Raw genomic sequence first — 15,980 nt, 5'->3', positions numbered from 1 at the left:
CGTGAACGCTTGTGAAACAGACCAAACAGGCACTTTTATTAAACACAAAAATTATTAGTCAGTTGTTAATTTTCTCAAAATCTAAATAGATTCGAGCCAATGTCTTAAGTAGTTTAACATGTTATTACTCCAACCTCGTGAAAGTGACACGTTTTCATTATTTATATTGAAGGAGTGCCTTTGATTTGACGGCTGCACATGCGCAGTTTGCCGCGATACCACCGTTAGACTGGATGACGCGAGTTTAAGCGTCGCGATGACATCGCCTACATGTGTGATCGGGGATTTCTATAGACCAAATCAGAATGTTTGTAAACAAAGCGGTTCTAGTAGTTCCGGGTTGCGAGTGTCGGAACGCTGGACTCGAGAACGCGTAGGAAACCATATGCAGACCGCCGGATTAGCTAATGAATAATATACTTAACTAGTCTTCTAATATTTCTATAAATCATCAACACTACTCTTGTTATCGAGACTCCATGCTTCTTTAAGTTGGTAGCTAGTTTGCTTTGTTCATGGGGGAAACGCTAACTAGCTACAAAGCTAGTGGTTGCAGCTGACGGATGCTAGTTAGAGCCATGTATTTGTATGTGTATTTTTTTTCTACAATACATAGGCAGACAGCTCTAATTGTAATATTGGATAGATAGCCAATCTATTCCATTTATGAAAATAGCGACAATTCAAACGGTATTTTAACTTACCCAATTTTTCACCCACCGGCACTGTGCATTGTAGGCAAAAACAGTATAGTTAGCGTTAACTAGCTTTAACGTTAGTAAGCCAATCTGTTGCCCACCTAACTGGCTAATTTAGTTATAGTTATTTTCACGGAATGACCACAAATTGCCTGCCAGTGGGTGGTAGCTATCTAAACAAAAATATAAAACCCAACAATTAACGATTTTACTGAGTTACAGTTCCTATAAGGAAATCAGTCAATTGAAATACATTCATTAGGCCCTAATCTATGGATTTCACATGACTGGGAATACAGATATGCATCTCTTTGTCACAGATACCGTTAAAAAAAGTACAGGTGTGGATCAGAAATCCAGTCAGTCAGTATCTGGTGTGACCACCATTTGCCTCATGCAGCGCAATATCTCCTTCGCATAGAGTTGGTCAGGCTGTTGATTGTGGCCTGTGGAATGTTGTCCCTAGATCCTTGCGACATGGTGCCGTGCATTATGCTGAAACATGAGGTGATGGCGGATGAATGGCACAACAATGGGCCTCAGGATCTCGTCACAGTATTTGTGTATTCAAATTGCCATTGATAAAATGCAAGTGTCCGTAGCTTATGCCTGCCCATACCATAACACCACCATGGGACACTATGTTCACAACGTTGACATCAGCAACCGCTCGCCCACACAACCCCATACATGCAGTCTGCCCGCTACAGTTGAAACCGGGATTCATCCATGAAGAGCACACTTCTCCAGCATGCCTGTGGCCATCGAAGGTGAGCATCTGCCCACTGAAGTCGGTTACGACGCCAAACTGCAGTAAGGTCAAGACGCTGGTGAGGATGACGAGTACGCAGATGAGCTTCCCTGAGACGGTCTGACAGTTAGCAGAGAAATGATTTGTTTGTGCAAACCCACAGTTTCATCAGCTGTCCGGGTGGCTGGTCTCAGACGATCCCGCAGGTGAAGAAGCCGGATCTAGAGGTCCTGGGCTGGCGTGGATACACGTGGTCTGCGGTTGTGAGGACGGTTGGAAATATCCAAATTCTCTAAAACGACATTGGTAGACAAATGAACATTACATTCTCTGGCAACAGCTCTGGTGGACATTTGCCAGCTGCATACCACTGCTGGTTTGCCTCTGAAGCTAAGAGTAGGGGCGTTAAACCAGGTGTCCTGGCTTAATCACCAATCTGGCCCCTCATACCATCATGGCCACCTAATCATCCCCAGCTTCCAATTGGCTCATTCATCCCCCCTCCTCTCCCCTGTAACTTCCCCAGGTCATTGTTGTAAAAAAGAATGTGTTCTCAGTCAATTTACCTGATAAAATAAGGGTTAAATAAAATAAAAAAAAACGTTCCTGCAGTCAGCATTCCAATTGCCAGCTCCCTCAAATCTTGAGACATCTGTGGTACTGTGTTGTGATTAAACTAAACATTTTAGAGTGGCCTTTTATTTTCCCCAGTACAAGGTGCACCTGTGTAATGATTATGCTGTTTAATCAGCTTCTTGATATGCCACACCTGTCAGGTGGATGGATTATCTTGACAAAGGAGAAATGCTCATTGACAGGGATGTGAACAAATTTGTGCACAAAATTGGAGAGAAATAAGCTTTGTGCATAAAGGACATTTCTGGGATCTTTTATTTCAGCTCATGAAACCAACACTTTACATGTTGCGTTTTATATTTTTGTTCAGTGTAGTTAGATATCCCTGCCTCAGCCATTGCATTGGCTATCTTGCCAGCATGCATGGATGAATGTAGATGTCAGTCATGTAACGTTAACAAGCAAAGACGAGTAGTTTTCAATTAATAAACTGGTTTGGTAGCTGTCTACATCAGCACACACACATTTCCTTAACTAATGCCGACGATGTTTCCATAGCCTGCCATATGTGAGTTGCTGAGCTGGGGCTACGAGGTCATCAGAAAGTGTACTAGGTAGCTACTTGTCTGGCATAAGCCATAGCCTACATGTCGACATGTAGCTAGCTAATTGCAATATTTATTTGATAATGGTTTTCCTAATCTAGCTCCCAGGTTTGGACTAGTTGCCTGCTTGCTTTTTGTAGCTAGTGTTACACAGAAAATAACCTTTTAAAAATATAATATAATAGAGCCCCACAGTGGAGGTGTCTTAATACCCATAAAACCTAGCAGTCAAACAGAGAAATGGTTCCAATTGTTTTTCCACCATTCATTTTTCCAATAGGGAATTTTAGAAACACTTAATATAAGGGCTGTGTTTCCTGTAGGCTTACCCTGGCGTGACGTTTTGATAACTGTGTAAATCTCTCGGACAAGGTGACTTAACATATTTGGCTCTATTTACTGATTCAAAAATGCTAATTATAATCAAAGTAGACATCATGCAAGACTACAAATCCCTGCAAGCTCCTGCACGTCGTCTCTAGCTGACACCTTTGCTAACAGGTATTGTCAATTTAAAACTTGCACAAGACAGTACATAGAATTGTAAATGTAAATACATTTTGCCAATTTATTCACTACAATATATTGCTAACAGTAGATAGTTAATCCAGAGATTCTTACCCTTGCCTCGATTTGGCAGTCTCATCCAGATCATCATGGCATTTGTAGTTTATGATAGCCACATTTTGGGGGTCGAATACATTGATAAGTCACCTTGTCCTAGAGAGATTTGCATGGTTATCAAAACGTCACGCCAGGGTAAGCCTACACGAAACACAGACCTTATTAAGTGTTTCAAAAATCCTGTATGGGAAAAAGTAGTTTCGTTCCCCTAGTGCTAGGGCAAAAACCGAAACGTGCACCCCTTGGGGTCCCGAGGACCGAGTTTGGGAAACCCGGGGCTATCATATTGTTTGTGCCTTATCAGGTGGATGGATTAGGGTCACATAGCCAGGTCATGGATGTAGTGGCTCACTATCACCATCTGCCAGATCATTTCGAGATTACACCATAATAGCACTGCAACATTTACTATGGTTCATGTTTTAAAGTTTTTTTTTTTTTTTGGCTCCATATCATACTGTCAACTACATTATGCGATTACCGATTTGTAAATACAGAGTACAACCATGCACAGAATGCAATTTTCTCCACCTGGAACTAGGGGTGTGTTTGTAAATTCATTAGTTATTCTGCACTCTGGCATACTCAGAAGAGTTGTTTTGAAATCGGAGTGAATATATGAACGCACCCTAGATTTGCTTGCTATTGTGACATTTTGATCTTTCATATTGGGGAAGCAGTTTTGGCCCTTAGCATACTGTAATGTATTTGCTCAAGCTCCACCACATACCTTTATTAATAAACACACAACATGAAGGATCGAAAAGTAGGTACGTAAAGGGGCTTGAATGTGCAGGCTCCATTTCTTTTATACCTACTTTTTTCGCCCCTGCACCCCACTAAAGGATGTACGTTTCATCACACTTTACAACCCCATAAAGACCCTTGATTTTTTCTGATTCCCAAATGTGTAATTATCATTGCACAAAGCATATTCATCATAAAAATGTTGACTATAAACCGCACATAATAAAATTCTGCAAAAGTATTTTCCACTTACAAGCAATTACTTAATTCTTTATCTTTAATGAATTCAGGTAGGAATACAGTATGAAAACATGCCAGTCCCCAAAGAACATGGAAAGAAAAATAGGCAATTGACAGCACATTAAAAAGCATTTATGTGATTCCTCTACACATACACACACGTACAGTTTATACAAAAGTAAAAAGAAAAGCAGTAATACCAGGTTGTTGAATTTGACATTAAGCATTTTAACAAAAAAAAACAGGAATATGTTAGTTGTAATAGTCTGTACAAAAATACAGCACAGGAAGAAAAAAAAAGCGGAAAGTTTGCGGTACATAATACATTTTTGGAGTAGGCATTTTAAGACCGAGGAGACATAATAAATAATTAGAAAATACTAATAAATATAACTATTTACAAACTTGGTTCATAGGCTGTGCTGTGTGTCATAGTTGCTCTAGAGGTTTAAAATGTGATGCAGATGTACAGTGGGGAAAAAAACTATTTAGTCAGCCACCAATTGTGCAAGTTCTCCCGCTTAAAAAGATGAGAGAGGCCTGTAATTTTCATCATAGGTACACGTCAACTATGACAGACAAATTGAGCATTTTTTTTCCAGAAAATCACATTGTAGGATTTTTTATGAATTTATTTGCAAATTATGGTGGAAAATAAGTATTTGGTCACCTACAAACAAGCAAGATTTCTGGCTCTCACAGACCTGTAACTTATTCTTTAAGAGGCTCCTCTGTCCTCCACTCGTTACCTGTATTAATGGCACCTGTTTGAACTTGTTATCAGCATAAAAGACACCTGTCCACAACCTCAAACAGTCACACTCCAAACTCCACTATGGCCAAGATCAAAGAGCTGTCAAAGGACACCAGAAACAAAATTGTAGACCTGCACCAGGCTGGGAAGACTGAATCTGCAATAGGTAAGCAGCTTGGTTTAAAGAAATCAACTGTGGGAGCAATTATTAGGAAATGGAAGACATACGAGACCACTGGTAGTCTCCCTCGATCTGGGGCTCCACGCAAAATCTCACCCCGTGGGGTCAAAATGATCACAAGAACGGTGAGCAAAAATCCCAGAACCACACGGGGGGACCTAGTGAATGACCTGCAGAGAGCTGGGACCAAAGTAACAAAGCCTACCATCAGTAACACACTACGCCGCCAGGGACTCAAATCCTGCAGTGCCAGACGTGTCCCCCTGCTTAAGCCAGTACATGTCCAGGCCTGTCTGAAGTTTGCTAGAGTGCATTTGGATGATGTAGAATAGGATTGGGAGAATGTCATATGGTCAGATGAAACCAAAATATAACTTTTTGGTAAAAACTTAACTCGTCGTGTTTGGAGGACAAAGAATGCTGAGTTGCATCCAAAGAACACCATACCTACTGTGAAGCATGGGGGTGGAAACATCATGCTTTGGGGCTGTTTTTCTGCAAAGGGACCAGGACGACTGATCCGTGTAAAGGAAAGAATGAATGGGGCCATGTATTGTGAGATTTTGAGTGAAAACCTCCTTCCATCAGCAAGGGCATTGAAGATGAAACGTGGCTGGGTCTTTCAGCATGACAATGATCCCAAACACACCGCCCGGGCAATGAAGGAGTGGCTTCGTAAGAAGCATTTCAAGGTCCTGGAGTGGCCTAGCCAGTCTCCAGATCTCAACCCCATAGAAAATCTTTGGAGGGAGTTGAAAGTCTGTGTTGCCCAGCGACAGCCCCAAAACATCACTTCTCTAGAGGAGATCTGCATGGAGGAATGGGCCAAAATACCAGCAACAGTGTGTGAAAACCTTGTGAAGACTTACAGAAAACGTTTGACCTGTGTCATTGCCAACAAAGGGTATATAACAAAGTATTGAGAAACTTTTGTTATTGACCAAATACTTATTTTCCACCATAATTTGCAAATAAATTCATAAAAAATCCTACAATGTGATTTTTTGGATTTTCTTTTCTCATTTTGTCTGTCATAGTTGACGTGTACCTATGATGAAAATTACAGGCCTCTCTCATCTTTTTAAGTGGGAGAACTTGCACAATTGGTGGCTGACTAAATACTTTTTTCCCCCACTGTACACTAAAATAGCTCGCTCATTTCTTTAATATAGGGACAATGCAATGTCTGGCAGAATGATAATGAATATAGTAGTTCGCCAATAAAAAAACACTACCCTTTACTGAAAGTATTTGAGTTGCCTTGATCCAGTTGTTTGGACCATTAATGTAAAAAAAACGGACTCCTACTTGTTCAAGAGTCTTGAAGCTGATGATATTTAAATCCCAAAAATTTGAGTACAAGGCCCATTTCATAGAGCCTGGTGTGCAGTGTCTAACCCCGACAGTGTCAAATCACTGCAATTCGGATCCCTGGTCTAGTCCAGGAATCTACTACCTTATTAAACAAAGCAGGGTAAGGCTCAGACAGCACATGGGACACTGTTGGAATAGGTATACTTCAATACAATAATATAAATCACTGCATCTCTGTTGGAGGGGTACAACCAAGTATTGCATGGCATGTTCCGCAACCCAAACCCATACCTCATGAATCTCAACGTAATGTCGGCAAGGTGGAAAAAATCTACCGTTCTGCCCTTGAGCAAGGCTGTTAACTCCCAACTGCTCCCCGGGATCCGATGATGTGGACGTTGATTAAAGCAGCCCCCCACACCTCTCTGATTTAGAGGGGTTGGGTTAAATGCGGTAGACACATTTCAGTTGAATTCATTCAGTTGTGCAACTGACTAGGTATCCCCTTTCCCTTTCCTCCATCTTTATACATCAAACAACCCTTCAACATTTTAACTGATTTTGAAGCCCGAAAGGCCAACTCTTCATTACAAGGGGAAAATGGCCTGCAGATCAGGCAGTCTTTAACCATTCTAGGGCTTCTCTAGAGGTGTGTGTGTATATACACTGAACAAAAATATAAATGCAACAATTTCAAAGATTTTACTGAGCTACAGTTCATATAAGAAAATCAGTCAATTAAAACATTCATTAGGCCCTAATCTATGGATTTTACATGACTGGGAATACAGATACAGTGCATTCGGAAAGTATTCAGACCCATTTACCTTTTCCACATTTTGTTACATTACAGCCTTATTCTAAAATTGATTAAATTAAAAATGTTCCTCAATAATGGCAAAGCGAAAACAGTTAAATTTTTTTTGCTAATGTATTGAACATAAACAGATACATTATTTACATGAGGAAAAAAACGATTTAATCAATTTTAGAATAAGGCTGTAACATAACAAAATGTGGAAAAAGTCAAGGGGTCTGAATACTTACCAAATGCACTGTATGCATCTGTTGGTCACAGATACCTTAAAAAAAAGGTAGGGGTGTGGATCAGAAAACCAGTCAGTATCTGGTGTGACCACCATTTGCCTCATGCAGCGCAACACATCTCCGTCGTATAGAGTTGATCAGGCTGTTGACTGTGGCCTGTGAAATGTTGTCCCACTCCTCTTCAATGGCTGTGCAAAGTTGCTGGATATTGGTGGGAACTGGAACATGCTGTCGTACACGTCAATCCAGAGCATCCCAAACATGCTCAATGGGTGACATGTCTGGTGAGTATGCAGGCCATGGAAGAACTGGGACATTTTCAGCTTCCAGGAATTGTGTACAGCTCCTTACAACATGGGGCTGTGCATTATCATGCTGAAACATTAAATGATGGCGGCGGATGAATGGCACGACAATGGGCCTCAGGATCTCGTCACGGTATCTCTGTGCATTGAAATTGCCATAGATAAAATTCAATTGTGTCCGTAGCTTATGCCTGCCCATAACATAACCCCACCGTGGGGCACTCTGTTCACAACATTGATATCAGCAAATCACTCACCCACACAACGCAATACACATGGTCTGTGGTTGTGAGGCCGGTTGGACGTAGTGCTAAATTCTCTAAAATGACATTGAAGGCTGCTTATGGTAGAGAAATTAACATTAAATTATCTGGCAACAGCTCTGGTGGACATTCCTGCAGTCAGCATGCCAATTGCACGCTCCCTCAAAACTTGAGACATCTGTGGCATTGTGTTGTGTGACAAAACTGCACCTTTTAGAGTGGCCTTTTATTGTACCCAGCACAAGGTGCACCTGTGTAATGATCATGCTGTTTAATCAGCTTGTTGATATGCCACACCTGTCAGGTGTATGGATTATCTTGGCAAAGGAGAAATGCTCACTAACAGGGATGTAAACAAATATTAGCACAATTTGAGATAAGCTTTTTGTGCATATGGAACATTTCGGGGATCTTTTATTCCAGCTCATGAAACATGGGACCAACACTTTACATGTTGCGTTTATATTTGTGTTCAGTATACCTCTATGGCTGAACCTGTCATATTGTTTAAAATGACACCTTTCTCATTGGGGGATCAATGGAAATATCAAAAGGGGACAACATTCCACACCTGAACCCTCAAGTATCACCTACAGGAGTGCTATGGCTGCTTCCTGTTATAGAAGGGTATACATTTAGGGATTATAACGGTGTACAATCATTCTATATTGATTTTGGTTGAGGAATGAGTTATATATGTGTTTTATAGGGGATCAATAATATTATTCATTCATACGCTAAAAATAATCCTGTTGAGAGAAACTATTTGTTGATCCTTGTTTATGTGCTTATCCATAGTAAATTATTGTTCTATAAGGGGACACTGTGTTTCCTGACTGAGTCCCTCTCTGGCCCCAACTGTCTAATGCCACGAAGTGCTAGCTAAGACCCATCTTTACACACTAGAAACTATAGGCCCTGCTGGCTTCATGCCCTAAAATACTGTCTTAATGGGTTTACCAAACACTGTACATTCTAGCCATTCCAGCATACATGGTGTGTAACATTCACAATGAGCTTGTGGAGCAAGGCCAAACATCTAAATATGTCACAGGGAAAAAAAAAAAAAAAAAAACGTTTCTTCAAACAGTACTTCTGAACACCAATAGCGGCATTCTGTCATAGCACCACAGTTTGGAATAAAATCATGTATACCAATATAATGTAATGATAGTATAGTACTGGCAAGCTCAATATGGAAGATCTCCAGCAATCCAATTCACCTGCAGGATGAATGAATCACAAAAGGGAGAAACAGTCTTGGCGCCATTTGGTTACTGTTGTGAAGGCTTGTTTGGCCTGCTCTTCTCACATAAGGCAAATTGTTAATGTTGCATGTCTACCATTCCCTTGAATATAACAATACTAGGAGTCTCTTAGTTTCAGAGATGTGCAGGTCCTGACAGAGGCACCCGTTCGGAGTTGCAATGCACAATGTACCACAACTACAACTTAGATGTACTTGTCTAATACACAACCAACTGTCGTCTAATGACAAAGGCACCCATGCACTCTCAGATACAGTACTACCTAGTCCCATGCACTCTCAGATACAGTACTACCTAGTCCCATGCACTCTCAGATACAGTACTACCTAGTCCCATGCACTCTCAGATACAGTACTACCTAGTCCCGTGCAGGGTTTGATACAGTACTACCTAGTCCCATGCACTCTCAGATACAGTACTACCTAGTCCCATGCACTCTCAGATACAGTACTACCTAGTCCCATGCACTCTCAGATACAGTACTACCTAGTCCCATGCACTCTCAGATACAGTACTACCTAGTCCCGTGCAGGGTTTGATACAGTACTACCTAGTCCCGTGCAGGGTTTGATACAGTACTACCTAGTCCCGTGCAGGGTTTGATACAGTACTACCTAGTCCCGTGCAGGGTTTGATACAGTACTACCTAGTCCCGTGCAGGGTTTGATACAGTACTACCTAGTCCCGTGCAGGGTTTGGAAAGTTCAAACGAGAGGGATCACATCAATGGAATTTGGAAGTATGGTCCCCATAACAGCCTCAACTGTCATCCCAAATGTACTCCCCTCTTAGTCTTTATTTTCTGTTTCCCTTCTTTACCTCGTCGCTTTATCCTTCCATAGTTTCTTTTTCATAAGGCCTTCAAAAAGTTTCTGCTTTCATCTTATACTCATCCCATCTATCGACTTACTTTTACCTCATTTTCATCACATTACAGTCCATTTCGGTCTTTCACAGTAAGTTGTTCACTGCAAAAGAAAAGAGGTTGATCAGATAAGTTTCAATCCGCAACAAAAAAAGTACAACTCCAGTTTGGCCTTTTCCCTGTCAATCACATTTGAAACTAACCTTCAGAAGAGAACACCTGTGTGCCATCTATGATTAGTATTTTCATTGTTCGGTACTGAGAGATTGAGGTATTGAGAGGTTGAGGCTAGGGCTGGGCGATGTGGCCTAAAAACCATATTGAGTTTCTTAAACTTATGGGCGATTCACAATTATATTGTTACTCCCGAGTGGCGCAGTGGTCTAAGGCACTGCATCGCAGTGCTAACTGTGCCACTAGAGATCCTGGTTCGAATCCAGGCTCTGTCGTAGCCGGCCGCGACCGGGAGACCTCATGGGGCGGCGCACAATTGGCAGAGCGTCGTCCAGGGTAGGGGAGGGAATGGCCGGCAGGGGATATAGCTCAGTTGGTAGAGCATGGCGTTTGCAACGCCAGGGTTGTGGGTTTGATAAAATAATGTATGCACTAACTGTAAGTCGCTCTGGATAAGAGCGTCTGCTAAATGACTAAAATGTAAAAATGTAAATGTAATACATCTCGATTCTTTAAATGTTTTCTCTAAATAGCTTTGTTGTACAATTAAAAGGTCAAATACACTGCATTTCAAACAGTGAGCAATAATCAAATGAATTCAGGGTGTGTGAAATTAGGCTAAATAAGCCCCACTAATAATTGTATTATTTTATCAAACTAGTTTAACCTCATTTTTTGTAATAAATCACTGATCTGGCTTTCAAGTCTGTCTATGAAAATGCCCTTTTTGTTACAAATTTAACCAGAACCATGCATAATGTACATTCACTAATAATGACTAACTTCTTCTAGCAGGTATTGAGGCAGGGGGAGGGGCTTGGTGTGTGTGTGTGTGTATCTGTGTGAGAAAACAGAGGAAGAGGCGAAGCAAGAGGTTTCACTCGCCAAAATCTGTCCAAAATAAGCCCAATGCATTTCTATGGGCTTCTTTTGGACCTAAGCTTGTCGCCTGCCTTCCTGCCTTTGGGACAACGACTCCCATTGTTAGGGCAGAGACATGAGTATCTCATCATTAAGAAGGAAAGACAAGGCCAAAAAGACAACATGAGAACAAGCGGACATAAACGCTCATAAAAACAAAACAGAAAACTTGATTCTTGCGATACAGGCATTTGGAATATTGCGCAAAAACATACATTTGAATAAATCAAATTAATTTGATGTCACCCAGCCCTAGTTGAGGTTTTGAGGGAGTGTTACAGAATATATGTTATGTAGGATAGGTCTTAGGTGCATGATTAGACACTACCACTTCCACACTCCATTCCCAGGGGGCAGCAGCAACTGGGTCCATGTGCTCTGTCAAGCCTTGATAAAGACCACAGGTGCAGGCAATCATGAGGATCACTACTTGAGAGAGAGGTGGCCATAGCGCCTCTCGGCCTGACAGTGTTTTGTTTTAGTTAGTTTTGGACCGGCCTTTTGGAGTTTTTTTGTAAATATGCATTTTGGTCGCCCTTTTGAACAACAAACAATTATCTGCTTGGGCTAGCCAAGCCATGTGAGTCAGGATGGAGCTGGTCCTGGATCCAGGTAAGTTTGCTGTCTCCTGAGCACATGTACATTAGTGTTGCAAGGTATACCGTAACGTATGTACTTTTTTCGACACTAGAACATGAAAAACTGTTTGGTACTAGAATTTCGGTACTTCTGTCATGTGTCTCATGTTGTCTACTGATTGAGAGAGGATCAAGGTCTATCAGCGCAGCCGATGTCCCCTTACATTGCGAGAGCACCGTGCCTGCTCAACTTACTCATAGTTAGCTCTAGCCTGCCATGAGGAACCACTGAACTCACTGGGAGTCTGGGCTGCAGAACCAATCAGTTGGACAGGCCTTTGATTTCCATAGGGGGCCATGTTATTTTTCACGGGACCTCCTATGTGTGCACGCGCTTGCGCATTCACAATTTGTTTAATGGCTGTAATAGTGAAGACCATAGGCAGCTCGTGAGTTTCAAGTTTAAGGAAGCTTACTAGTTAGCCTACCATTTCTACTGATCTGCGTGCCAGTTATGATTATTTTTATGTGCATTTTCTTGGAACAGTTTCATTTCAATAATAACGTTTTTGTTTCTCAAAATCTTTGGCACGTGGTTAATCATAAAACTCTTAAGTAAAATTATAAAAATCTAAAAGTTAAAATTCAACTATGCCGAGAGCACTAGCCTCTGCCATATGGACACATTGATACACTGTGATCCATTGGTGGCTAAATAAACGAGAGCATAGAACTTAGAGATGCAGCAGTAGGCCTATCACTTCCATTGTCAACTAAGTAAAATACATAGGCCTAAAGCCGACAAATAAAAACAGTAGAAAATATCCTGATAAATTCCGGTTCTTTCAATTACATTTGACATTTTATATATTTATATATATATTTATATTTTAGTCATTTAGCAGACGCTCTTATCCAGAGCGACTTACAGGAGCAATTAGGGTTAAGTGCCTTGCTCAAGGGCACATTGGCAGATTTTTCACTTAGTTGGCTCGGGGATTAGAACCAGCGACCTTTCGGTTACTGGCACAACGCTCTTAACCACTAAGCTACCTGCCGCCCAATCACATTCATCTACTCCGCCTGTCTGCCTCCCTTTCTATCCGTCTTGAGTCATTGCTAGTGAAGTGCAACATTGTATCAAATCATCACTTGGTCCAGCCAGAAGCTGTTGCTCGCGAACTTGCAACCTTGCAACCTTGTACCAACTAGCCTTTTCTGGGCCCTCAGTTTTCTGCACCTGTGAGCTCGGGACATAAAGCTGTTTTCTTGAAATGACGTTTCCATTGCATATATGGGATCATCAGATCATGATATTTTGCTCTTTCACACGGCTTGGTGATTATCGAGGCTGGGAGTGTTGGAAAGATTTTTCAAATAATGAGGAATTATCATTCGCAATAGATTTTAATAAACAGACTTCGTTGACTTGTGTGAGGCGAGGAAAAAATGAGTGGCATATGGTGAGTTAAAACAATCAGACATTGCCAAATAGGCACTTTCATATATATATACACACACACACATATATATATATATTCTGGAGAGATGCACCATATCTTCGCCCCACCCCCTCCCCTTCTTGATGCAACATTTTAAATTATACTCAAGACACATTATCTTCACACATATTTTAGACGCTTTTCACTGACAGCCTCAACTCAATCAGCTAGACCTATTGCCACGTGCGCTGCCCAAATCGCTGCCTTCCCAAACACTGGTGATTTGAAACAATCCACAGCAAAAAAAAAAAAAGAAGCTAATGATCCTCTGTGGCTAAGTCATGCTCCCTGGTGAAATATTTTTAATTATTTTATTTAGACAGGAGTAATTATATAATTTTGGCGAAACATCAATTTACTTTAGGGCAATCCAGCATCCTAACAGTGCACTGTGCACCCGCCAACTTTCCTTTTCAATTCCTAAGAGATCTGTATATAATGACGAGATGCTCATGTCTCCACCCTAACAATGGGAGTTGTTGTCCCAAAGGCGGGAAGGCAGGCGACAAGCTTAAGTCTGCATATTACTCCCATAGAAACACATTGGGCTTGTACTGGACAGAATTTAGCGAGAGTGAGACCTCTTACTTCGCCTCTTCCTGTCTGCTGAAACTATATCACCGGAGAAAGCATCCTGGCGAGCCAAACAGCATCCCTCTATATGTAGCCCATGTATCTGATACTGTCTGGACAGAAATAGTATGACATGCCATACTCTTTTGGTCCAGACAGCATCAGATACATGGTCTACACATAATGAGACAGAGGGGCGCTGTTTCGCTCGCTTATGGTCCTCATAAGCCGATTTCTCTGACGCACATCTTAAATTAGGTTAGACTTAACTAGGCCTACACATTTTGAAAGATTTAATTTCATGACTTCTCCATGACTTATGACCAATAATTGGTGGCGTCTCTAGTATGTACGTATAAAAAAGTACGCGTAAATGTGGTATCAACACGGAGGCTGCTCCCGGATCCCATGTACCATCTCCTGTCGTTGTAAAAGGCACTTAACCTCCCACAAAATATACTCAACACAAATATAAAAATGCAACATGCAACAATTTCAAAGATTTTAGTGAGTTACAGTTCATATAAGAAAATCTGTCAATTTAAATAAATTCATTAGGCCCTAATCTATGAATTTCACATAACTGGGAATACAGATATGCATCTGTTGGTCACAGATACCTTAAACAAAATGGGCCTCAGGATCTCGTCACGGTATCCCTGTGCGTTCAAAATGGCCATTGATAAAATGCAATTCTGTTAGTTGTCCGTAGCTTATGCCTGTCCATACCCGTACCCCACCACCACGGGGCACTATGTTCACAACGTTGACATCAGCAAACACTCGCCCACACAAAGCCAATCACGTGGTCTGTGATTGTGAGGCCGGTTGGATGTACTGTCAAATTCTCTAAAACAACGTTGGAGGCGGCTTATGGTAGAGAAATTAACATTAAAATCTCTGGCAACAGCTCTGGTGGACATTCCTGCATTCAGCATGCCCATTGCACACTCCCGCAACACTTAAGACATCTGTGGCACTGTGTTGTGACTAAACTGCACATTTTAGTGGCCTTTTATTGTCCCCAGCACAAGGTGCACCTGTGTAATGATGATGCTGTTTAATCAGCTTCTTAATACACCTGTCAGGTGGATGTATTATATTGGCAACGAAGAAATGCTCACAAACAGGGATGTAAACAAATGTATTATATTTTTTTATGATGGAAAAAAAGCTTTTTGTGCATATGGAACATTTCTGGGATCTTTTATTTCAGCTCATGAAACATGGGACCAACAGTGGGGAGAACAAGTATTTGATACACTGCCGATTTTGCAGGTTTTCCTACTTACAAAGCATTTAGAGGTCTGTAATTTTTATCATAGGTACACTTCAACTGTGAGAGATGGAATCTAAAACAAAAATCCAGAAAAATTTTAAGTTATTAATTTGCATTTTATTGCATGACATAAGATTTGATACATCAGAAAAGGAGAACTTAATATTTGGTACAGAAACCTTTGTTTGCAATTACAGAGATCATACGTTTCCTGTAGGTCTTGACCAGGTTTGCACACACTGCAGCAGGGATTTTGGCCCACTCCTCCATACAGACCTTCTCCAGATCCTTCAGGTTTCGGGGCTGTCGCTGGGCAATACGGACTCCCTCCAAAGATTTTCTATTGGGTTCAGGTCTGGAGACTGGCTAGGCCACTCCAGGACCTTGAGATGCTTCTTACGGAGCCATTCCTTAGTTGCCCTGGCTGTGTGTTTCGGGTCGTTGTCATGCTGGAAGACCCAGCCACGACCCATCTTCAATGCTCTTACTGAGAGAAGGAGGTTGTTGGCCAAGATCTCGCGATACATGGCCCCATCCATCCTCCCCTCAATACGGTGCAGTCGTCCTGTCCCCTTTGCAGAAAAGCATCCCCAAAGAATGATGTTTCCACCTCCATGCTTCATGGTTGGGATGGTGTTCTTGGGGTTGTACTCATCCTTCTTCTTCCTCCAAACACGGCGAGTGGAGTTTAGACCAAAAGCTCTATTTTTGTCTC

The 15,980-nt window shown here is 41.5% G+C and overlaps 1 protein-coding gene across 1 annotated transcript in view; it reads right to left on the bottom strand.

The window, feature by feature from the left end:
• Positions 1 to 10,091: 10,091 nt before the first annotated feature.
• LOC121586289 (phosphatidylinositol 4-phosphate 5-kinase type-1 alpha) overlaps positions 10,092 to 15,980 on the bottom strand; it is a 39,319-nt gene continuing 33,430 nt past the window's right edge. The window contains exon 17 of the mRNA XM_041902875.2: positions 10,092 to 10,341. Coding sequence (XP_041758809.1) covers positions 10,339 to 10,341 — 3 coding nt within the window. The 3' untranslated portion in view covers positions 10,092 to 10,338. The remainder of the gene's footprint in view (positions 10,342 to 15,980) is intronic.

The sequence above is a fragment of the Coregonus clupeaformis genome, chromosome 17 (assembly GCF_020615455.1).
Source record: "Coregonus clupeaformis isolate EN_2021a chromosome 17, ASM2061545v1, whole genome shotgun sequence".
Lineage (NCBI taxonomy): Eukaryota > Metazoa > Chordata > Actinopteri > Salmoniformes > Salmonidae > Coregonus > Coregonus clupeaformis.
This window is presented reverse-complemented; position numbering and strand designations above follow the sequence as displayed.